The sequence below is a fragment of the Vigna umbellata genome, chromosome 9 (genome assembly GCF_029865625.1).
Source record: "Vigna umbellata cultivar VRB3 chromosome 9, Vumbellata_1.0, whole genome shotgun sequence".
Classification (NCBI taxonomy): domain Eukaryota; kingdom Viridiplantae; phylum Streptophyta; class Magnoliopsida; order Fabales; family Fabaceae; genus Vigna; species Vigna umbellata.
In genome coordinates this window covers 28,056,621-28,081,323 of record NC_142173.1, presented here as the reverse complement: position 1 = coordinate 28,081,323, position 24,703 = coordinate 28,056,621, and the positions used below count along the sequence as shown (strand labels likewise).

The 24,703-nt window shown below is 36.2% G+C and overlaps 1 protein-coding gene and 1 pseudogene across 1 annotated transcript; one reads left to right on the top strand and one right to left on the bottom strand.

Moving 5' to 3' along the window:
- The first annotated feature begins 1,825 nt into the window (after window positions 1–1,825).
- On the top strand, window positions 1,826–2,782 carry LOC148193137 (ABC transporter I family member 1 pseudogene; annotated as a pseudogene).
- An 11,859-nt stretch (window positions 2,783–14,641) lies between these two features.
- Window positions 14,642–23,887, bottom strand: LOC124838861 (FIP1[V]-like protein). Its single transcript, XM_047314568.2, has 9 exons — window positions 23,207–23,887; window positions 20,301–20,557; window positions 19,704–19,830; window positions 19,558–19,626; window positions 19,306–19,446; window positions 19,030–19,131; window positions 18,650–18,924; window positions 16,379–17,999; window positions 14,642–15,492 (listed from the first exon to the last, which is right to left on the bottom strand). Exons 1-9 carry the CDS (start codon window positions 23,777–23,779, stop codon window positions 14,965–14,967), a joined length of 3,693 nt encoding a protein of 1,230 aa, XP_047170524.2. The 5' UTR covers window positions 23,780–23,887; the 3' UTR covers window positions 14,642–14,964.
- Window positions 23,888–24,703: the final 816 nt, after the last annotated feature.

Here is a 24,703-nt window from a genome sequence, read left to right as displayed (position 1 = left end):
AGAAAGGGCAATACAAAATCTGTTCACCGCAATTTTCACCTACGGCTTAAATGAGTCGTACTTCCAAGTGTGGTTACCGTAGTTCCAATTGCGGCGTGGTATAAACCGCGTTTTCAACTGTGGTATGGTATGAACCACACTTCTAACTACGGTTATCGCATTTCTAGCAGCCCAACCGCACTTCTAGTAGCAACCTTTACAACTGCTCTTCTTGCCAGCGTGTTCTCAATTACTACGTCTCAACTTTCGTTCCATCTAACTCAAAAAGGCTTCCAATCCAACCGAGTACCAACATCCTTTCAACAGTTAAGACTTAGATATTCGTCTATTCTGACATAGACACGATTAGAATAATAGAAAAATATGAAGGTGCAGACCGGTTAGATCCAGAGAGAACCACTCTTAAATTAAGTATACATTTGTGTTTTAGTTCAGTAACTTTTTTATAAAAATCTATTTAATTATTATTATTAAGAAAGCATCAACGAGTGGTCTCCTTCTGAAATGTAGTGTGCGGCTGCAAAAATGGCCTTTTAGTCATTTACCAACACAGATTCGAGTAATAAAATTACGAGAATTTATTTTAAGAAAATAAATACGTATTTTACTATTTTTCATATTTAATGAATTATTCAGTTGCCAACAAATTTTTCACTGATAATTAATATTTTTATAGAAAAAATGCCTTACTTTTAACAATTTGAACAAATTACACAAAAAGTAGTGAAGGAACCCCTTTCAAATCTATATTTAATTTTTCTTTTTTAATTGAAGAAAAAATATAATATATATTTAATTCTATTCCATAAATTATTAGATCTAAATTGGTCTTTGGAAAAGAGTTGTTAAATAGTCTATGAAAATTATAGTTTTGAAACATTTTAATTTTATATCAGTATTAGTTGAAACTTTTAACATTGTGTTTTAAAATCAATTTTTAACATTGATATTTTTAACATATTTAAAATTAATTTAAATTATTAAAAACTTTAAGATGGACTATTTGAGTTTTTAAACTAATTTAGTGTTTTTTTTTAACATGACTACAGTGACAAGGCTTTTCAAATCGAGAGGGTTTTGTTTCTTCTTCGTTCATCTTCTATTCTCTCTGCAGCGCCTGGTCCCTCTCAGGCCTGGCCCCCAACGACGCCGCCACCACTGCGAAGCTGCCAAATCCGTGAAACCAGTGGTCGCCGTCCAGGTTGGCCCTCCGTTTTCATTTCTCACATCAAATCAGTGACTTAGTTTTTGTTTTTTCGGGGTTGATTTTTAATGTTTGGCACTCCGAATCTGATCCTTAAATTTGAGCTGACTCTGATTTGGTGTTCTTTATTACTGATTTGATACCGAATTTTGGCAATAGGTTGGTGCTGAAATTTTGATTTCATTCTGATTTTGTTTTGTGATCAATCCATGTCAGCTTTGATCATGGACTCTTGCATATTATTATAGATTCATACTGTCATTTGCATTGCAACTTGCTGCTTATAAGATTTTCTGTAGATTGCAGTGCTTATATTATAATCCAATTTCATGTTAGTCCAACCCTCAAGTTTCATCTATATCTGGAATTGAAGAAAATGCTTAAACACCAGAGGCAATTGTTAGTATTTTTAAGAGGTGTTTTTGCCTCGTGTGTAGTTAAGTTTGAGTTACTCTTCAGCAGAGAAATTGTCCTTTTCTCTCCTATTTCGCCGCAGGATTGTGCAGGAGACGCGGTGACTACTGCTAACTGTATCATCAGTATAAATAAAAGGATCAGAAAGCATTATTTAGGAATTTCTGTTTGCACACATTTGGCAGTTTTTTTTTTTTTTCAATTGTTAAACGTCATGCACCGAAGAGCCCCATCCCTCGTCTCCTCCTCAATAATGTCTCATGTATGAGAAATGCACAGCAAATTCTGCGTCATGTGAATGTGTCTCTCCATGATGGAGGGGCGCTTGTGCTAACGGCGCAAATGGCTCGGGGAAGACAACTTTCCTGCGTATGTTAGCTGGGTTTTCTCGTCCTTCTGCTGGCGAAATCTTTGGAATGGCCATGACATACAACAATCTGCAATATTCCATCAGTATAAGCTTCAACTTAACTGGCTCTCTCTCAAGGACGCCATTAATGATAAGTTCACAGTTCTCAACAATGTACAATGGTTTGAACTTCTTGAGAACAAGGAAGGGAAGGCTTTGGCTGCAGTGGAATTGATGGGACTAGGAAAATTAGCTAATGAAAAACCAAGGATGCTTTCTATGGGCCAGCGTAAAAGACTACAACTTGCCAGGTTGCTCGCAATTGATCGCCCCATATGGTTGCTAGACGAGCCTTCGGTTGCATTAGACGATGAAGGAGTAAAGTTACTTGAGTATATCATCGCAGAACATAGGAAACACGGAGGAATTGTGATTGTGGCGACTCATCTACCCATCGAGATAGAAGATTCCATGTTTTTGAAACTTCCACCTAGGTTTCCCAGGAGGATGACCCACGTGGATATGCTTGATCGGGCGGATATCAGTTAAGGGCCTGTTTGGATGCTTCTTCTTGGGGCTTCTCTACTCACATAAGTTCGTTGTCGTTTAAAAATGAGGTTTGGATGTAGAATTTTTAGCTTTTGAAAAAGTCCAAAGCTTTACTATAGCTTATTTAGTTTACTTATTGGTTTTAATCAGGAGCTGAATCTCGATCACATTGGTCTATTGATAATGTGAACTCTGTCTCTTGGTATATGTGCTGCATTTGAGAATGCAATTGGAAATGGTTTTCCAATTAGCAGATTTTTGCTTTATCTTGACTTGGAGTGATACATGCATGTTTTTCCTTGTTTATAAAGGCAGGTCAGGAAAATTGTTATGCTTTCTTAATACATGTAGTTAACACAGTAGACTGACGAACACAGGTTGTTTATCTGTCCCTACGGGGGTGATTGCTCTTGTTTGACCTCTGAATCCATTGGATTTTCATTTTCTGCAGAGGACTGAGGTTCAGCCTTTAACTTTTGACTCTACTAGGCCTTTTCCTCACTTGGCATTTGGAACCTGAACCCGCTAATTGCGCTTCTTCTACTTATCAACAGTATGAGGGTGTTGATCCTCTAATTCTATGGCTCTAGCATCCTTAATCTCCATATCTACAAAATCCTTCTCCTCAACAGATAACAGTGGTCGTTTATCGGTATAACTAAAGTAGATTGGTCAACAGGTTTCCCAGATTTAGAAGACCTATCATTATCAAGGTCCTTGAACTTTAAGGAAGATGATGACTTGCTACTGATACTGAAATCCCTTTCCTTATTATATAGCTTGTCCAGCCTTCATATTAAGAACGTCCTAGTTGATGATGTTGCTGTGCATCATCGCAGTTGGCTTCTCCATTTTCCCTGTGCGTGCTCTAGCAGATACACCAACAACAGAAATCGTTATGCAAAGTAAATTTAACCATTCACAATCACATAATGAAAACACACAGAAAATCGGAGTAGAATGACTGTGAAAAGAAACTTAATAGTAATAAATATACTAATTTAGAAACGCAAGCAATATCAATAAACATACTAGTCACTTAACAGTGAAAAGAAAAAAAAAATGAAGAGGTCAAAATAAAGGTTGAAGGTAGAGTTGAAGTGATAAAGCTAACAGAACTATGTGGGGAAGTACGTACGTCAGAGAAAAATAATTTTGTATCTCTTGTAAGTGTTACACACAGTTTGCATTCAATAGAAACCCAAAATGAACAAGATTGATTTCAACATTGTAAGAAACATACATATGCATTAAGAATGTTACCGTGAGCGATGTTACAGCAATGTGATTGTAAGATATGAGAGTTGATGACGATGTCTAGAGTTCCGAAGCAAATAAGAGAAATGGCAAGAGTGATCTCTTTCATTGTTTGCTTGTTGCTCTATACAAATATCGGTTTCATCATTATGTCCTCATTGAAAATGGATTAGGAGTTATCCACATCTATCTCTCTGTGCTCTTGGATATTTAGATGTGGCTAAGGTTTTCAAGATTTACGACAGAAACAGGAGTTGTGTGTGTTTATTGAATTCTACTTTGCCTTCTGTTAAAGTTTCACCTCTCTTTGCACACCTGTCAACTTTCTGGTAATGGTGATGGTGATGATATTCATTATGCATGCATGATCATCTTATGGAATGTAATATTTCTTCTATCAACCTCTAATATCCAATATCAAATAAATTATAATTTAAAGAAATTTATATAATATTTTTATTTAATATGATTTTGAAATTTAATTTAGAGTTTGAACAACACTTCTATCACAATTTTTGTTCATAAATTTTAGCTCATACATATTGTTAGATATATATATCTTTTATCTTTTAGTTAGTTTGTTATTATTTCTCATTTATTTTGGGCTTAGCCATATTTCTTCTATTATAAATAGAGAACCCTATGTGTGTATTTTACACAAGGGAGATTATTCAAATATAGTTTTTCACTATATTCAACATGGTATCAGAGCCAGGTTCTCTGATTTTCTTCTGGTGTCTCTGCTGTTTGCCGGCGGCTGGCCGCCATGGCCGCCGGCAGCCCCTAAAATTTCAGTGGGCAACCCTTCTCTCTTTCTTTTTCTCTTAAATCTGTGCCACAGTCAGCACCGTGCAGTCAGATCTCTCCATCGTCGCCGCCGCTTCTTTCCGGCCAGTCCGTCGCCGCCTCCGGCCACCGCCGCCGCCGCCGCCGGAGTTCCAGAATCGACCGGCGACCACACCATCGGAATCGTCTCGACCGGGCGACCACCGTGGTATGAAGATCGCGGCGAACGGACCTCTCACGCGCCGCCGCAAGAGTCACCGCTGCCGCTGCTGCCGCCGCGCGTGCCGGCGCGTCGCCGGAGATTTCCGCTGCCGATCAGCACTGCCGTGATCGCCTCTTCGCCCTCTTTCTGGATCTGTGGTCGTTGCATAAATCGGAGTACTTTGAATTCTTTAGGGTTTCTCCCTCTCCATGGCTGCCCAACTTGATGATCGGAGTCGGTCTCGCCAACCAGACCATCGCCGCTGTCCCCGCGCCGTTTGCTGCTGTCCACGCGCCGTTTCCCGCTGTCCAGGCGCCGTTGCCCGCTGTCCGCGCCGTTTGACCACTGTCCAGCCACTATTGATCGCTGTCCAGGTGCCGTTTCCGCTGTCCGGCGCCGTTTAGTTTGCCGCTGTTCGGCACTGTTTGCCACTTTTCGGTGCTAGAGTTAGCCCGATGTTTGGCCCTGTTTGCCACTTTTCGGTGCTAGAGTTAGCCCGATGTTTGGCCCTGTTTGCCGCTGTTTGGTGCTAGAGTTAGCACTGTTTGCCGCTGTTTGGTGCTAGAGTTAGCACTGTTTGCCGTTGTTCGATGCTAGAGTTTAGCCCGATCTTCTTGTGATACACTGCTAAGTATCACCACTTGGGAGTTGTCCAGCAAAGAATTTTGGACCTCCAACATGTCTTTGGATCTTTGATGCCTTTATTTCAGCATTGTAGCTTAATATTTTGTTTTGTTTTAGTGGTTCAGCAACTGTGATCTTTCAGATTTCCACCTTCACACTAAGGGGGAGTACGTTTCCAAGACACTGCAAGTCACATAAATATGGGTGTAGTCCCTGCAGTTTTGTAGATTTCAGCTACCACTGTTGATCCCGTCACCCATCCATCATTGATGAGGATTTAGTGTAGTCCCTGCAGTTTTGTAGCTCTTAGCTTTCAGCTACCACTGTTGATCCCGTCACTCATCCATCATTGATTGGGAATCAGTCCTTGCACACATATTATTTCCTTTTTCAACTATTCACAGTAGTATAATGGAAAATTTGAAAGAAGATCAAAGCAGAAGGCTGTTCAGTAAAAAAGAAGAAGCTTAAGAGTAATAAATATACTAATTTTGAAACGCATGTAATATAAATAAACATAACAGTCACTTACCAAAGAATAGAAAAATAGAAAACAAAGAGACGAAAAGAAGATCTATACATGAAGTAGTCGAGAAAATAACTATGCAGGATGTACATTGGAGAGAGGGAAGGCTTTGTATCCCTTGTAAGCGTAATATGCAATCCGCGTATAGTAGAAACCCAGAATGAGCAAAACTAATCCCAATATCGTAAAGAACATACCTATACATCAATGATTCAATTAACATGAAATTAAAAAATAAAACAATTAACTAGTTCTTCATTCTGAAAAGAGATGTTACCGTGAGCGACGTCACCGCCGATCTGATTGTAGGACATCAGAGAGCCGACGATGATGCCTATGATTCCGAAGCCGATGAGAGAAACTGCGAGAGCGATATCTTTTATCGGTTGCTTGTTGTTGCTGCTTTCCCTGAACGCGGTTTTCATCATCGGGTCCTCATCAGAAATCGAGAAGGCGTGATCCACGTACATTTTTCTCACCTCTCTCTTTCTTCTTATGTTCTTCGGTTTCAAATTTGGCCAAGGTTTTCAACATTGTTGGTAGAAGAAAGAGTTGTATATGTTTATTGAATTTAACTTTGCTTTCTATTACATTCTCTACGCACTTGTCAACAATTTCAGTTTCGTTTGGTTGGGTTAGGTTCGCTTTTGGTTCGGTTGGATTCCGTTTGGTTGGATTGAGTTTGGTTGCGTTGGGTTCGGATGGAATCAGTTGGGTTTATTTTGGTTGGGTTGGGTTGAGTTTGGTTCATTTCAGTTTGGTTCGGTTGAATTGGGTTGGATAGAGTTGGGTTGGGTTGGGTTGGGTTGGGTTGGGATAGGTTCAATTCAGTTCAACTCAGTTGGGTTAGGTTCGGTTAGGTTTGGTTGGGTCGAGTTGGGTAGGGTTCAGTTGATTTCGTTTGGGTTAGGTTCGGTTGGGTTTAGTTGGGTTGGATTGGGTTCAATTAGGTTTGGTTGAGTGGGGTTGAGTTGTGTTCAGATGGGTTGGTTTGGGTTCGAGTCGGTTAGGTGGGTTGGGTTAGGATGGGTTCGGCTCGGTTCAGTTAGGTTCGGTTGGATTGGGTTGGGGGGGCCTGGATTTGGTTGTGTTGGGTTTGGTTTGGGTGGGGTTAAGTTCGGTTTGGTTCGATTAAAATGGGTTGGTTTGGGTTGGGATCGCCTGGGTTCGATTGGGATGGGCTGGATATAAAATTAAATAAGAGGTACCAAACCGAACAAAACAAACAAAACAAAATCGAATCGAACCTAACACAACCCAACCAAACCCAACCCAACACAACTGAACCGAATCGAACGGAACCAAACCCAAGCCAACCCAACTGCACTCAACCCAACCAAACTTAACAGAACCCAACCCAACCTAACTGAACCCAACCCAAACTAACTCAACCTAACTGAACCGAACCGAACCGACCCGAACCAAACTCATCCCAACTAAACTGAACTGAACCGCACCGAACCCAACCCGACCGAACCCCACCAATCGAACCAAACCTAACCGAACTCAACCCAACCAACCGAACCAAACTGAACCGAACCGAATCCAACCCAACCTAACACAACTAAAGACAACAGAAACAACCCAACCCAACTAAACCCAACCCAACCAAACCATACCTAACTCAACCCAACCCAACATAGCCGAACCTAACCCAACTCTTCCTAACCTAACCAAACCCACCGAACCTAATCCAACCCAACCGAAACCAACCGAACCAACATAACCCAACCCAACGCAACCCAAGCAATTTGAACCCATCCCAAACGAACCCAACCCAACCCAACCAACCCAACCCAACCAATCGAACCCAACCAAACCCAAACCAACACAACCCAATCCAATCCAACCCAACCTAACCCAACCCAACCCAATCCAATCCAACCCATCCCAACCGAACCCAACCCAACGGAACCGAACCCAACCCAACTGAACCGAATTGAACCTAACCGAACCCAACCCAACCCAAGCCAACCGAACCTAACCGAACGCAACCCAAACCAACACAACCGAACGCAACCCAATCGAACCCAACCCAACACAACTGAACTCAACACAACCCAAACCAACCCAACCGAAACGAACCTAACCCAACACAACCGAATCGAACCGAACTCAATCCAACACAACCGAACCGAACCCAACTGAAACGAACCTAACCGAACGCAACCCAACCCAACCCAATCTAACCCAACCCAACCCAATCGAACTCAACGAACCGTACACAAACCAACTGAACCCAACCCAACGCAACCCAATCGAATCGAACCGAATCAAACCCAACCCAACCCAACCGAATCGAACCCAACCCAACCAAACCCAATCGAACCCAACCCAACCCAATTAAATCGAATCGAACCCAACTGAATCGAACCGAACCCAACCCAACTGAACCCAACACAACCCAACTCTACCCAACCCAACACAACCCAACCCAACCGAACTCAACCCAACCAAACCCAACCGTACCCAACCGATCACAACTGAACCCAACACAAGCGAACCTAACCCAACCGAACCCAACACAACCGAACCCAACACAACTGAAACCAACACAACCGAACCCAACCCAATCTAAGCCAACCTAACCGAACACAACCCAACCCAACTCAACCCAACCCAACCCAACCCAACCCAACCCAACATAGCTGAACACAACCGAACCGAACTCAACCCAACCCAACCCAATCGAACCCAACCAAACTCAACCCAACCGAACCGACCCGAACAAAACCCAACCCAACTAAATCAAACTGAACCGCACCGAACCCAACCCGATCGAACCCCACCAATCGAACCAAACCCAATTCAAGCAAACCCAACCAAACTCAACCGAACCAAACTAAATCCATCCCAAAAGAACCGAACCAAACCCAACCAAACCCAACCCAACCGAACCCAACCCAACTCAACCTAACCCAACCAAACCAAACCTAACTCAACCCAACCAAACCTAACCCAACCCAACCCAACATGGCTGAACCGAACCTAACCCAACTCTTCCTAACCTAACCCAACCCAATGAACCCAATCCAACCCAACCGAAACCAACCGAACCAACATAACCCAACCCAACGCAACCCAATGAACCCAATCCAACCCCATCGAACCCAACGAACCACACACAAACCAATCGAACCCAACCCAACGCAACCCAATCGAACCAAACCGAATCAAACCCAACCGAACCCAACCCAGAGCAACCCAATCCATCCCAACCGAACCCAACTCATCCCAACCGAGTCTAACCGAACCCAACCCAACGCAACGGAACCGAACCCAACCCAACCGAACCAAATCGAACCTAACCCAACCCAACTGAACTGAATCGAACCCAACCCAACCCAACCGAACTCAACCCAATCCAACTGAACCCAATCGATCACAACCGAACCCAACACAAGCGAACCTTTTGTGCTAATCCATTTCAACGGCAACAGCATCAGGGTGACTAAGAACATACCTATAAAATAAAAAATTTAACATTTGAATTTCAAAAGAAAGATATAAAACCAGAAAATGAGGGCAGAAAAAACTAAATAAACATAGTCAAACACTTATATATACATACTTATACTAATCTAATCAACCCCATTGACCTATCATTGGAAGTAACAATCAAATATATTAGGAACCAATGGAAATAAAAAGACCTTCCAAGATGGTGAGTCAAAAGGAAAGAAGACAGCTTCTTTGAATTGATCCTTGTAGCGAAGGAGTGCTGGACCTCCATATATGATGTAAACTGACAATATCTTAAGTTGATAGTCTATTGCAGCCTCAAGAGCTGGTGAAATTGTGGACCTAACCTGAAAAAAAGTGTCACCTTTCAAGAAAATCCATAAGCAGCAAAGCAGTAAAAGATAATCACAGGACCAAGCAAGGTGCCTTTGATGAAGCAGAAGCATCAAAAGTTCCTCCTCCTCCAAATCCAGTGCGTGGTGACTTTCAAAGAAGATATCACAGAAAGTAATATTGGCTCAACAAGTTGACTAATTGCTTCTTCTGGGTTCGAGTGAACACAGGCACAAAACAGAGCAGTCCAACCTCTGCAACAGGACCATGAAGAATATTTGTCTTCACAAACTTGGAAATTTTCTTCAGAGCCTATTGACATATCAGTGAAGTGCAAGACAATATATTAGCCAGTAAATTGAAGTAACTATTAAGTATTTTAAACTCAAAGTAATACCTGATTATACAGTGAATTAGAAAGCCTCCCAAACAGAATTTCAAGCACACAGAATTAGAATGGACAATCATCAACTACGAAAGTTCCTGCTATTGCTGATTACTGCAGACCTTCATTTCTAATGTATCAGAAACCAGTTACCCAATTATAAAGCATTATAACATAAAAAATCCAGTTAAACAATCAAGATCCAATCAAATGTAACAAATATAAAGTTCAGACCGAACAATAGAAGCATCAAGTGGCTGATCTTACCTTTTAGCAAAAAAATTTAAACAAAACCAAGAGAGTAAAAGAAAAAGCTTAAAAGTTTATAAATTCTTAAAAGAGAAGAGTAACCTACTGCTGAGTTTATTTGAATTAATTCCAAGAAATTACCAAAGACCCATTTTGAAAACATAATAACTCTTAACTTCAATCCCAAGAAACATGAAAACGAATAATTATACGAATAATTGTGAAACCATCATTAACACTTGTCCATCGACTCTCACACGCCTGTTGAGATCTCTTCTTCCTTCCATTACTCCAATGATAGTAGCCTCGGAGAGTGGATGAAGATGAGAGGGAGAAACCAGAAAGAATGAAATGAGGATCCCAAAAGTTTCAGAAAGAAATGAAAATGGTTGAAGATGAAATGTAGTAACGGGTGTTTTTGACGTGATACGGGTGTTAAAAATAAACTTTATACTAAACTACTTAAATAGATTTAAATAATACTTAAAAGTTAAGAAGGTAATATATATATATATATATATATATATATATATATATATATATATATATATATATATATATATATATATATATATATATATATACACACACACACACACATGTATAAATAAATAAACAGAAAAAATAATTCTCATCTCAGTTTTACAGTATGCACAAAACAATATATTTATAGACTATCAAATAAATACAAGATCCAAAAAACATATTTGTAAGTAATAACTCGTGAACATATGAAATTTGTATTGTGAATAAAAGGAATTTTATAGGATTTTCAAAATTAGAGACATAACATTAACTCAAACATAAAATCTCAAACATAAAATTGGAGGGACATTTTCATCTCAATTTTATAGTGTGCAAAGGGAAAAAAATAAATTTAAATTTTGCAAATTGAATAAAGGGTCTAAAAACTAACATTCAAACCCTCATTGAATAAAAAAAAGATAATGATATTTTGACAATATTTTTTTGACAATATTTTAATACTATTTACATGTCATTCTAAATTGGTTTATGTTGGTGTTTATGATTATTATTATTGATTATGGAGTAATTTTGGATCAATAACAGAATGACACGTAAATGATGTTAAAATATTATAAAAAGATATTGACAAAGTATCATTATCTTAAAAAAAAAATCATAATGCAACAATATTATAATGGATAACGTAGATAGAATCATTCCAAAATTTCAAAAATAGTTAAAAACTATCAACTACGTTTAGAATTGTCACCCAACTCATATTTACAGAAAGAATAAATATGAAGTAAAATTATGGAATGTCACATATTACCAAATATAATTAGACCGAGTCAGTATATTTTTAAAATTATAAATTAAACAAGGTTACATATAATTAAGAATTAAGGAATCAAATAAGGATTAAAACTACCAATAATTAAAACATTAAAAACTAAAATAGCAGGAAAAAATACAACTAAGTGTAATAAGTCTTAAACGCAACGTATTAGAGTTGCCATTTTAGTTAGTTTGAATTGTTTTTACTAGCTGAAAAATTCGCGTGAATCTATTATTAGGGTTTCGGTAAACCAAATCTTTTCAATAGTTTATAGTGTTTGCTTTTTAAATATTACGAAAGGTGACGTTTACTAAAACGCTAACTTTGAGCATTTTTATTTGATATATTTTTTCTTAAAATGTTTATAAATTTTCCCTTTTACTCTTTTCACATGCTTTATTATTTTATTTTATTCGTCCTCTTACAGTACACGATTTTATTATTTTTTACTTTTTAATATAAAATAAAAAGTTCTTATATTTAATTTGTACTAATTAAAATATTGAAGATGAAACAAGTTATTATTACTATTTATTAGTAAAAACACATGTTATACAAGTTTTCTTTATAATAATATAAATAATATAATTATTATTGTGATTATTTAAATTATAAAATTAAATTAAATAGTATTTAGAATTTTATTGAATTTATTTATTTATTCTATAAGTAGTTTTATGATTAATGGATAAATTTAAAAAATAATTAAATTAAAAAAAGAAGTTAAACTTAAAAAAAATATTAAATTGAAAAAATGGTTGAATTTTAAAAGGATTCATTTAAAGAGTAGAGTGAATAAAATAACTATTTTAATTTTAAAAAACTTTTATTTCATAAAATAAAATTGGAAAATAAATATAAATACAAAAAGGAAAATTTCCTTTATACATAAATATAAGTGAAATATTATTATATGGAGTTAATTGTTTAATTGGTTTCGAATTCAGTCGTTGTGTTAAAGTTGTTACTCTTTCTAAAAACACGTTCTCCTATAATTACATTGATCAAGTTTCCTCCATTAAATATATATAAAAAAGAATTAACTCGATGGTGATCTGACAAAAATTTCTGGCATTTTTTTTTTTCTCTTTTCTATTCTCTTTTGCTTGTCAGACATTAATCAACTTCATTTCTTCTCTATGCTTCTTTATTTCTCTGTAAAAAAATCTATTCCATTAATCATGAACTAGCTTCATTTAATTATAAACCCAAAATCCTAAAAAAAAACAATTGATATTTGTTTCAGAATTTAAATACGTAAAACACAATTATTGATATTGCAACAAGATTTATTATGAATATATATTTATACTTTTTTTAATGTTCTTATTTTGTCCCGTATTTTGCTTTAATTAATTCAAATCTTAAATAATAATAATAATAATAATAATAATAATAATAATAATGATAATAATAGTATAATACTAATACTAATAATATAATAATAATGATAATACTATAATAATAATAATATATTAATAATAATAATTATTATTATCATCATTATAATATAATAATAATAATAATTATTATTATTATTATAATATAATAATAATAATAATAATAATAATAGTAACCGTTTTCTTTTCCTCTGTGCAAAGTTGGTTTGAGTCTCTTTTCTCTGATATAATTACTTTTTCTAAAATTTCTAAATTTTTATTTTTAGTCTTAATTTACTGAAAAATAAATTTCACTTTTTAATTTTTCTTCTAAATGTTTCTGCCAAAAAAGTTCTCCAAATGTCCTTAATATTTGAATTTTTTCAATGTAACTTTTTTTCATTCTTAATGTTTTTAATTTACTAAAAAATAAATTTCACCTTTTAATTCTTTTTCTAAATGTTTTCGGCAAAAAAGTTCTCCAAATATGTTCATAATATTTGGATTTTTTTCATTGTAAAACTTATTAAAATAAGATGGAGTCGGAAGCCACAAGCAAAAGCCTACTTCTATCAGAAGTTTGTGTCAATGGTATACTTGATGTAATTATATTTGTTTGCAATATTTATTCGTAACATGAAAATATGGCTTTTCAAAATACATCACGTCATAAAAACAATTATTTGTTAGTCATCACGAAATTAATTCTCTAAAATAATTTGATTGATGTAATTATATCATGTGAAGACGCAATTAAGACATTTTAAAAAGATACTAACTTAATACTAACATATGAATTTGGACACCAATTAAACAATTAAGTCTAATATTAAACTTTGTTGTGGATGACATTTAGTTAGCATCACCATTGCCACAAGATGTGGTATTAACAAACAATCCACTTACTCACCATGCTATTTAGTTGGCATCACCATGTCATACTCAAGGACACAGTACGAGTGCTTTTCATATAAATTAATAAATGAATATATATGTTATTTTATTAAAAAAAACACATTTTTATGAAAAATAAGCACAAATAAACCAACCAAATGTCTTTACCCTTTTAGTCTTTCAAGCTAGGCAAGTGCAAAATATTTGCATAAGTTGCAAGAATCTGCCACATCCTTTCCCTAACCAAAGTATGTAAAAAGGCACTTGTTCGCATAAACTTGCAGATTGAAAGATTTGTAAATGGATTATTTTTTGCCGATGCCTTCTGTTATTACTACAGAAATTCATGAACTACATTTCATTAACATCTAGATACAGCCAAGCACAGAGCTAAAATTATTGTATAATCATCCTCTTGTTGGAAAAAACAGTAATCAATATTAACTTACAGTTTACAATAAGAACAATCATTGCTGACATCTCATATTCAATCACCAAAGAGAGGTTAGGAAGTAAGCAGCATCCACCTCAGACCGTCCTTCACCAGGGATGTCTCTGGTTTCTGACACTTGGAACATCTCGGTCACAAGAGGAACACTGCCAGTATAAGGCTCGTGCATCACCAGCAATATTGCAACAAGCCTCGGTCATGCTAATCCCATAATTCTCATAACCCACATCAAATTACGATATGGATCACATTTAGACACAGATAAACGTGTATGTATTGTGAAATTTCAAGGTCTACATTTTACCAATATATACAGTGTATAATAATGTATTGGGTGCGTGGTTACAAAAATGGTCTAACTACATATAATGTCAAACACTAAAAATGTTACTTTCAACAAATTATTCAAAATCACAATGCACTAATAAACCTAAATTGGGGTTATCCATCAGGAATTATGGTAAAGGAGTTTTGAATGTCTTAATGGGTGGAAGGGGAGCCTGCTAGAATTTACAAAAATTAGGCCAGGCATACATTTTCGTGGGGTAAAAAATAAACGAGATTTGTAGTCAGATAATAAGCTCCCAGATTTCTCATCTAGTTACCTATCCACCTCCTTTTCCGGGGTGGTCGCTCTTGTTTGACCTCTGAAAAATCCATTGGATTTTCATCCTCTAACTTCTTGACAGCTGCCTCTTTCTCGCTTGGCCTTGGAACCCTGAACCGCTCACTACGCTTCTTCAATTTATCAACAGTATCAGGGTGCTGATCCTCTAATTCTTTAGCTTTAGCATCCTTCATCTCCACATCTACAAAACCCTTCCCCTCAACTGATAAATGTGGTTGGTGATTGGTATAAACTAACTTAGTAGATTCGTCGTCAACAGGTTTCCCAGATTCAGAAGACCTATCATTATTATCTTTCTCAAGGTCCTTGAACTTTAAGGAAGATGACGACTTGCTGCTGTTACTGAAATCCTTTGTCCAGCGGTCATATTTAGAACGTCCTCGTTGAGAATCTTGCTGTTCATCATCTGAGTTGGCTTCTCCATTCCTTTTTCTGGACAGCCGATGCCCTGGGATTTCATCCTCTGCATGATCTTCATCGCCAGAGCCTTTCATGCCCTTCATAAACAGAAACAAAAGACCGTATATAAGTTAGTACCCAGTAACTGTTTACATCAGCTTGAGCTCAAAATCAGAAGAAGGAATAAAAAATTATTCCACAATCACTTTTTGGTTCGAAGAGACAGAAGGAGAAAGGAAAAATGCATTTAAAATCGATGTCCAAGGCTTACTAAGAACTATCAAACCACACTCTCGTGAAATAAGTCTCAAAATTTCATTCTTCGAAGAGTGATATTTCACAGCCCGAATCCTGCTGACTACATTAACCTATCCTGTCAAATACAATGACGTTCAAGGGAATTCGAAAACCTGGCTAGGTCCAACTGCTGACCATAGCGAAAAAAGAGAAAAATGTGAGAGATGGATATAATCAAATTATGCGGAAACACTCCAGTAATAGCAAGATTTCTTCCAATCATTAATCACATGTATGTCATTACAAGCAGGATCGAGCTTAATACTGACAGTGACAGATAATATCAGTCAAAGAAATAATAACAATCTCTTGTGCAAAAACATTAAGGACTAACTACAGCCAGTAGAGAAAAAGAAACTTGTAACTTAAAATAATAGATTGGTTCTTAACTGTATAGATACTTAAGCATGGCTCATATTATGCACTAAATTATAAAGCCTAATCGGAAAAGGACAAAATTCTGCTAAACCGAATCATATCTTCTGCTTTCTACCTTTCTCCCTAGGCATTAAGTTGGGGAAAGAGGAACCATGTGAATGAAATTAGATACCCGATGCCAAGCCTGTTTTCTATGGTTAGGCACTAATTTTACCCATTATTATAGACCCATTCTCCTACAAGTCACACGTAGAGATGGATAATTTCCAGATAAATCTCACATTTAAAATATATAAGCATCAAGTATACCTTGAAATTGGTCTGACCACTTTGAGCTTCTGGACTTTTGTTGGACGTGCCTAAACTACCAACAATGGGTTCTTTGCTTTTCCTAGAGTCGTCATCACGCTTTCTCTCGTGAACTCTTTGAGTATCTAAAGAATTAGTGGCACAATAACCTCGATTACTTGATTTGTCCTCCCTGGATCGCCTTTCCTCACTGTTGTATTGATTTCCACGGACATTAGCATCGTCATGCCCCTTACGGTGTGGGCTTTCACCCTTAACTCGATCCGTTGTTTTCAATTGGTCACTGTGTCGCATTGCTTCTCTATGTTGGTATTCTTTCTCCGAAACTTTATGTTCATCCTTAGCCCTAACAAGGCCAGCCAATATCTTTTCTTCAGCTTCTCGTCCACTTCTTACAGAATCTCGACCTCCTCTTTCACGCTTGAATGGATGTTCTTCGCGAGACTGTTTCACCTGATGCCACTCCTCTCTATCTCTCTTCCTATTACCCCTCTCCCTCAGTAGCCAGGCCTCGTTTTTTTGTCTGGCAGCATATTGAACATCAAGGTCAACTCTACTTCTTTGATGCTCATCTCTCTTCCGTGGATCCAATACTGAATCCTTTTCTGGCTTGTGCCGATTGACATTTTCTCTATACCCACGCACAACTTCTTTGGCTACATGCTCCCTCCTAAGATATTCCTCATTCTTCCTCCTCTTGTTACGGAAATCCTCCAAAGCTTCATGCTTATCTTTCAAGCTATCATCTCTTTCTTTGTGTCTTGAGACTCTTGACCTGACGTCCTTGTCATATGGAACCCTGTAGGTACCATTATCCAACTGTTTTCTTGATCGAAAGGAATCATCATTGTCGCTTCTCTCCTTTTCACGAACCCTACCCTTATCCCTCTTTCTTGGCTCATCATGTTTAACCCTTTTTCCATAGAGATCATCATTTCTACGTTCCCAATCCATGTCACAGCTAACCCTATCTCTTTGACTTTCAAAGCCATCAATCTTTATGTGTGATTGATGTGCCGAGCTAGGGTGTCGGTCCTTGTGAGAGTATGAATTCTCTCTACTTCTAATCACCATACCGTTTGTCTCTGTGTTTTTGCCCCCATCTTGCTCTCTTCTATGGAATACCTGCTCATTATCATGAGATTGCATTCTAATGCTACCCAGATGAACATCATGAGGATCCTGACGTACTTCAAAACCATCCCATTGCTTATGATAATCCCTGCTGCTTTCTGATATTGCTTTGCTGTTATCACTACTTCTTACAGATTTTGAGTCCTCACAATCACTTCCATCCCCAAGCAAAGGTTGCTCAACTTGAGATGTTATTTTCTGTCTCTCTGCTACCCCATCCTTAATGACATCTCTGTTGTCCACTGCATTTAAGTCTCTATCTCCCTTTTCCAACCTGGAAGTTCTATCAGTTGTCCGAGCTTTCTCAAGCTGATTGTTTTCAATGCTGGATTCCTTCACATCCTCAACGACAGGAAATGACAAGTGTGCACTATGTCTAGCTTCCATGCTTTCAACCGACCCTTCTTTTTTATTGTCAACAATTGTCACTTCTCGACTACAAGTAAAACGGGGAGACTGATCATCACATGCACTTCCTTGCATTTTCCTGCAAATAGAAAACAAATTGTTAATGAATTGCAGATTAAAATAAATGAGCACTCATCAAAAACCACCAGGACATGCAAAGAATAACAAAATAAGTTGTTGTCCTTAAAAATGAAAGTTTTTACTAACACGCCAACACACCTAAACTTGAAAAACCATCCCTTCCTGTAAGGTTTGCAAGCATCTAAGTTGTTGGACAATCCTTTTCTTTTTCATTTTAAATATAAATTTGACAAATATATTTTTTTAACCAAATTATTTTCTACATTGAGTGGTTGCAAGACCTTGATCTTAGATTCAGCCTTCTTTTTTCCCTAGGAGTTGGATATGTTTCATTATGTTGCATTCAATGTTTTCATAGGATATGGAATGCTTATGTGAGAAAGAATAAGAAGCCGACATTGACCAATCTGGCCAGAACTAATAGTATTTGCTACTGATTGTGTCTTTAGGCAATTCTTTACGGATCTGAATTATCATTTTTGGGTCCTATCTCATGCCGCCCAAGTTCACAATGCATCATACACAAACTTCGCATAAATAGGATCAAAGTGGAATGGATTAAGAATGGTTTTAAATTTAACCTGGATTGGCTGAATTATCTATATCTATCCTATGTAAAGAACATAATAGGAGTCAGGAGTTTGGTACCTAGAATCAGAGTAGTCATTTGTCTTTTCCTGGGGGAAGGGCAAATGTTCATCTTCTATGGGTATGCTAGTAGGACTGGCTTTCATATTGAGCATTCTTCTTCCAATCAGCTCTCCCTTTGGACCATTAAAATACTTGGACTCTAACCTTGGAATTTCATATCCAGATACATGGTCATCACTAAAATCCTTTTTCTGGGGCTCATCACCCTCTTGTTGATCTTGATCATCAATTTTTGCATTGGAAACATCATCTGCTGGATCCTGTAAAACAATCTGTTCATAAAAATATGGTGAGTAACAACAACATTGCACATGCAGGATGCAACAATAAAAGCAAATCTAATTACGACACATTGTTAATGACAATAGCTCAAAAACCTCAATGATAGCATCCGAATCACGGATTCGAGGAGGTCGGGTGTCAATGGAAGGAAGACGATCACCAGAACCACTTTCCACCTGTATTGCTCTCCCAGTTGGCTGAAAAAATGAATAACATTAATAACTCCTAGCAAGAGAATCAATAAGAAAAGCAGAAACTTCTACAAATATTTTGTACTATAATAACCAGACACAAGCAGGCCATACGCCAGAAAAAAAAAGTATATGGCCATAACGAAATAGAGGAGTTCAATGAATGGTAGAAATACATACAATTGGTGGTCGCATAGGTCCAGAACCTTTTATTAGATCATTTTGTCCAACATCTGACTTTACATAATTACCATTATTAACAGGAACATCATGTATACCAGAAGCTGCAGCTAATTCAGGGGGCAAATCTGGATCATAGTCCTGGAATGAAATCAAGTTGATGATTTAATTTATTTTAAATAAGCACTGGACCAAAAGAACTCCAGAAATATGTGATAAGGAACTGTTCCTAGCCAACATTAACATCATTACCTGCTCTGTTCGACCCCTCTCATAAACATGGATCTTGCTTTGCATGGTAGACTCCAGCCGTAGTTGTTCCTAGAAGAAAGTCAAAAAATGATTTTCTCAGTCTACACTAACTTTCTACTGGAAAAGAATATAAGCAAAAAAATTACCAGTTGTTTGCAATAATCTTTCCAGGTATTATCATTCAAACCGAAGTTGAAAAATTCTGATACATCAACACCAGGATATTTCCATGGTTTCTCCTCAAAACTATCAATATCAACATCAAATATTGTCCTGAAAAGAAAAAGTGGCAGGTTAAAAAAGAAATCACTGGGAGATAAATCAGTATAGTAGTAATAAAATGGAGGACGTAGGGGGCGATAAAATGGAGGTGTAAACGATTAAGTAGATTTGCCCTACAAAAACGTCATTCCGAGAAAAATGAATAATGATGACCTTGGTTAACATATTGATCTAACAACTTATGCAATATAAAGCTCGTTTACTAACCTTATCTACACTTTATACTTCAAATCAAAATTACCAAAAAGCTTTTATAGATCAAAAGGAAAACAAAAAAAAAAATATTATTAGCCTCTTTCCACTCAGAAACCGCATATTTCATATTCCAAACACTTCTCCCCTAAATGCAATGCAACTCAGATGCTTAACAAAAAGAATTTCTAGTTAGCAGTTGACATCAATCACTTCCTTTGTTGTCTTAACACAGCTAGAGACAAATAAAATTGTCAATTAAATTTTACTTTTGAGAAGGAAGCACAAATTCCAATCCACCACCAAAGCCCCGTCCTCCTGCACTGTGTCCCCGCATAGGTAATCCAGAACCTGCTTGAAAACCTTTTTGCATGGCTGCAGCACCTTTTATTACAGCTGGTCTCCAATCCCCTCTGCCATGACCGGCCAAAGGATTCATGTTAGCTTGTGGACGAATCTGACCAAGAGGACCTCCTGGAGTAGAACTAGTTGCTGCAGGGATGGATGCTGCACCTGGCCTGACATACTACATTACAATTAAAACAAAAGTGAAAAATGCTAATCATTAGATACTTAATTACTTTCCATTTCATAATCCATAGTTCACATATTTATATACTTAAAACGAAGGAAACAATTATACGAGTCTAGAGTAAATGAAATATCTAACTGTCTGATGAATGGAACAGAAGATAGTTTCTTCTCTTCCATAAAAGATTACTTTTAAGATAAAAATTAATCAATGAACCAGCAGAGAGGAAGTACAACAACCAGCCAAATTTAGAAAGCATAATTACTGATAGAATCTATGGAGACACAAGTTCTGTAGGTTCAACATGCATAGAAACACATAAATTATAGAAACAAACAATTGATCACAAGACCCCACTAGAATGTGCTAGGAGAGCCCCCAACTCACATTTGAAGCATCATAATGCAATTCTGCTTCCAACCAGCAATGAAAATTTTTAACTTTTGCAGTGGGATAGGAATTTTATACCAAATTCTCTCACAAGCTCACTTTTTGGATAAAAATTACAGCACATAAACCACTTGGGTTGACACTCATATAACAAAATCAAGTTCATCTAAAACAAATTGGTAAATGCTCACCCAAATATAATTAATAACCAATATAGTTTGAGCACATAAACCTTTCGGTGAATTTTTTTCCGTTCTAATGTATTTAAAGGTTTCTTGGAAGAAACAAGCCATATAAATCAGGTAAACTAATTTCATAATTGCAAATAATGTAGACTTATTGAAGTGAGACCCACATAAAATTCGGCCAACAATACTAAATGAGGGCATAAGAGTGTGTCAAAGAATATGGTTCTGGAATTCTGAAAACAGAATTCAGCTAATTACCTGTGTCTGCAGCATCTCAAACTGGATTTAATATACATGTCATGAATGACTCTTTAAGGCAACAGCAAATTATAACCAATTGCTATTGAAAAAATTACCTCAATTTTATATAATACACAATTTTTAAAAGGTGACGCAGGCTGAGCAGCATGAACATCCCACATAATTGAAAGTACATTTTCCGTGTTCTTTTACTAATTTTTTTATGCTATGATTACTTGTGCTGAAATTATTTAGAATGTGGGGCCAGTAGGTCAAAGCTCATAAAAACTATAACACTGTAGTCCTATTTAAATAAATTTCTCTACAAAATTTTATAGCAAAGAAAATGAAAAGGTAAAATGAATTGAGTTATTTTTCTATAATCTAAAATCAACTTATAAGTTAGACAAAACAGTTTCTATTAAAAGGCAAAAATGTAATTGCATTTTAAAATAAATTTAATTCATTTTTCCTTCTCATTTTCTTCTTTTACTGTTTATAAAAAAAAAATTATAACACAGAGCCAATGTCTAGAACAAAAATATTCTAGGAGCTTATTATGCCAAGTGAAGGCTTGTGCATGATTTTTACATTTGTGAGTTATTAGTTAGATCTCAGACTCAGAATCATTGAAGTATGGCTGCCAGTTTTAGTCATGCTTCACTGCCGTGCAGTGTGGTTTGGACATGTGAAAAAAAGGCAACTATAAACATTAGTAAGAAGAGTAGATTGCATACTTTTAGTTTTGTGAAAAAAGATAAAAAGATAACGAGGAAAACATTGAAAGTAGTGGAGAAAAGGAATTCTATGGTAAATAACATCTCAAAGAATATGGTAAAACTTTTGTTGTTGATGTCTTCGTCTCAATTCAAGCAACAAACAAAGATGCAAAGATCAAGCAGTTCCATTCCCCAGAAAGTAAAAAAGGAAAAAAAAAAAACCCAAAATTCAGTGAAACTGTTCTGTAGTCTGCACTACCTTGGAAAGGAACATTTATTTGATAAGTTGATTAAAGTTAAATATGGAAACCGGTAAAAATAATTAATGTCAACATGGTTTAATATTTAGAGTAATCAGCTTAGAAAGCTTGATACACTAGCGAGAAGGGATATTAACAGTTATACTTCAAGATTCACCAAACGCAAAGGAACTGAATTAACAAAATGAAGAAAACACTCTCATTGTGATTCATTTTCCCGTAGCAGCTGATTAGGAAATAACAGCGACTCAACCATGAAACATGAGTGAGATTCTGCATAGTTTTTGTATATGAACTTGGGAATAAACTAATTTTAGTTTATGAGAGAGACTTATTACATCCTTCCATCTTATTTTATTTTTTTCCCACAAACCAGTACCATAATTATTTGCCCTTTTCATTCACATTTAACAAAAAAACAAGGTTGCCAAGGTACAAGTTATTCAGATACCATACAGAACATCGCCCATATGACGATGTCATGCTCGATATATGTTCTGATGTTCTGTAATCCGCATGTGTCAACTAACATCCATACTCGGTTGGTCCTTGAATCCAAGGCTCGGCTAATGTACAAAAAGAAAAGGATAACAAAAAAATAATTTCAACTAAATTTTTTTCATTGGTGTAACTGTAAGTCACGATGTAATAATATTAATAATAACATAAAAAATATTACAAAATCTTTTTGCATTGGCTTCTTTCTATTTCACTGCCTTTTAAGCTTTTCTTCTTTTTTCAGCTATTCACAACAAGGAAGCACAAAAGAGACACAAAACCAGCTAAATTGGATCATCAAACTTTATTTATTACTATTCTTAAATGTACAATTACAACGACACTGACCTTAAACTGAGAATGAAAAGGATGATGATAACCCTGATTGCTGTACCCAATTTTCGGCGCAAGTACTCTCACCGACTCTCCCGCTTCCTTCTTCTCACCATCAAGCGGTTGAGTGGAATTCTCGTCCCAATCGCGCTCCTCAGTGTAGTCAGCTGCAGCCTCAACATCGAGGCCACCGTCATCGCGGACATCAGGAAGGCCACCGTCCAACACAATCTGCAGGTCATCCTCGCTATCATCGCTGTCTTCCCAATCATCACCCTCGCCGATTCTTCTGGAAGCTTCTACGGCGTCTCCTGTTAGTCCCACGGCGTCTCCTGTTAGTCCCGGAATGAGTGGCTCGCCGTCGATTTCCTCATCCTCGATGTCGAATTTGACGTCACTGCCAATCAAATCAACGGAAGGTTCAACGACGACGTTGGAATCAGCGATTACGTGTTCCGCGTGGCGCGGTGATTGTTGAGGTGATTGCTGGCTGTGAATGGGTTGAGCTTTAGGAGGAGAAGGAGAGGAAGGAGCGAAGGGCTGAGGAAGATCGGTGTATAAACCACCGAAGTCATCATCGTCTTCCATGGCGATTGTGTTCAAGAAAGTGTATTGAGGTTAGAAGAAAAAAGGGTTTTGTTTGGCTTAGTTGGTTTGGGAGATGGCAGAGTGCCAAAGCCCAATCTTCATCACCTTCTTAACGTGCTCTTTTATTGTTGTATTTTCATAAAAAAAAAAAATATACACACTTTCTCTTCTAACATCTCCTTTTAAGTTAATAGAAATATAAAATTATATGTTTTCTACTTTTACATTTGAATGTTTGGGAATTTAACACCAAATTTTTTATTTTAAGGAAAAGATATTGATAAAGTCCTTTTATGAGATTGTAACATTATAAATTTATAGTCTTAGTATATAAATACGTTTAAGGTAAACGGTGAAATAGATGATGATATACTTACGGTGTAAAAAATTTGTTGAATAATTCCATAACCTTTTACTAATTGTTTTGTACATTTTTTAAAAAACTCATTTGCTTGGTGTGTGTGTATATATATATATATATATATATATATATATATATATATATATATATATATATATATATATATATATATATATTATAGTTATTATGGTGAATAAATTATATTGATATTTTATATTTTTTAAAATATTTATTTTATTTTATCAAATTTATAATATTCTATTTCATAATTTAATATTATTAAAAGATGTTAGAATTCAAAATTGTACAAAATTATATAACTTTATAATTGTTTATTTTATCTCTTTAAAATATACTAATTTATCTTTATGCATGCTGGAAGAAGAAAAACATTTTCTTTAAAGACATGAGAATCTTGGACAGGAATTTGAAATTTATCTATTTTCTTTTAATATTTTAACCTTTTATGCTTGATAGTAATTTTATCTATAAAAAAATTACATTTAAATGATATCATATTTTAAAAAGCTATGTCATGGACAAGGTTTTAATTCAAAAGGCCA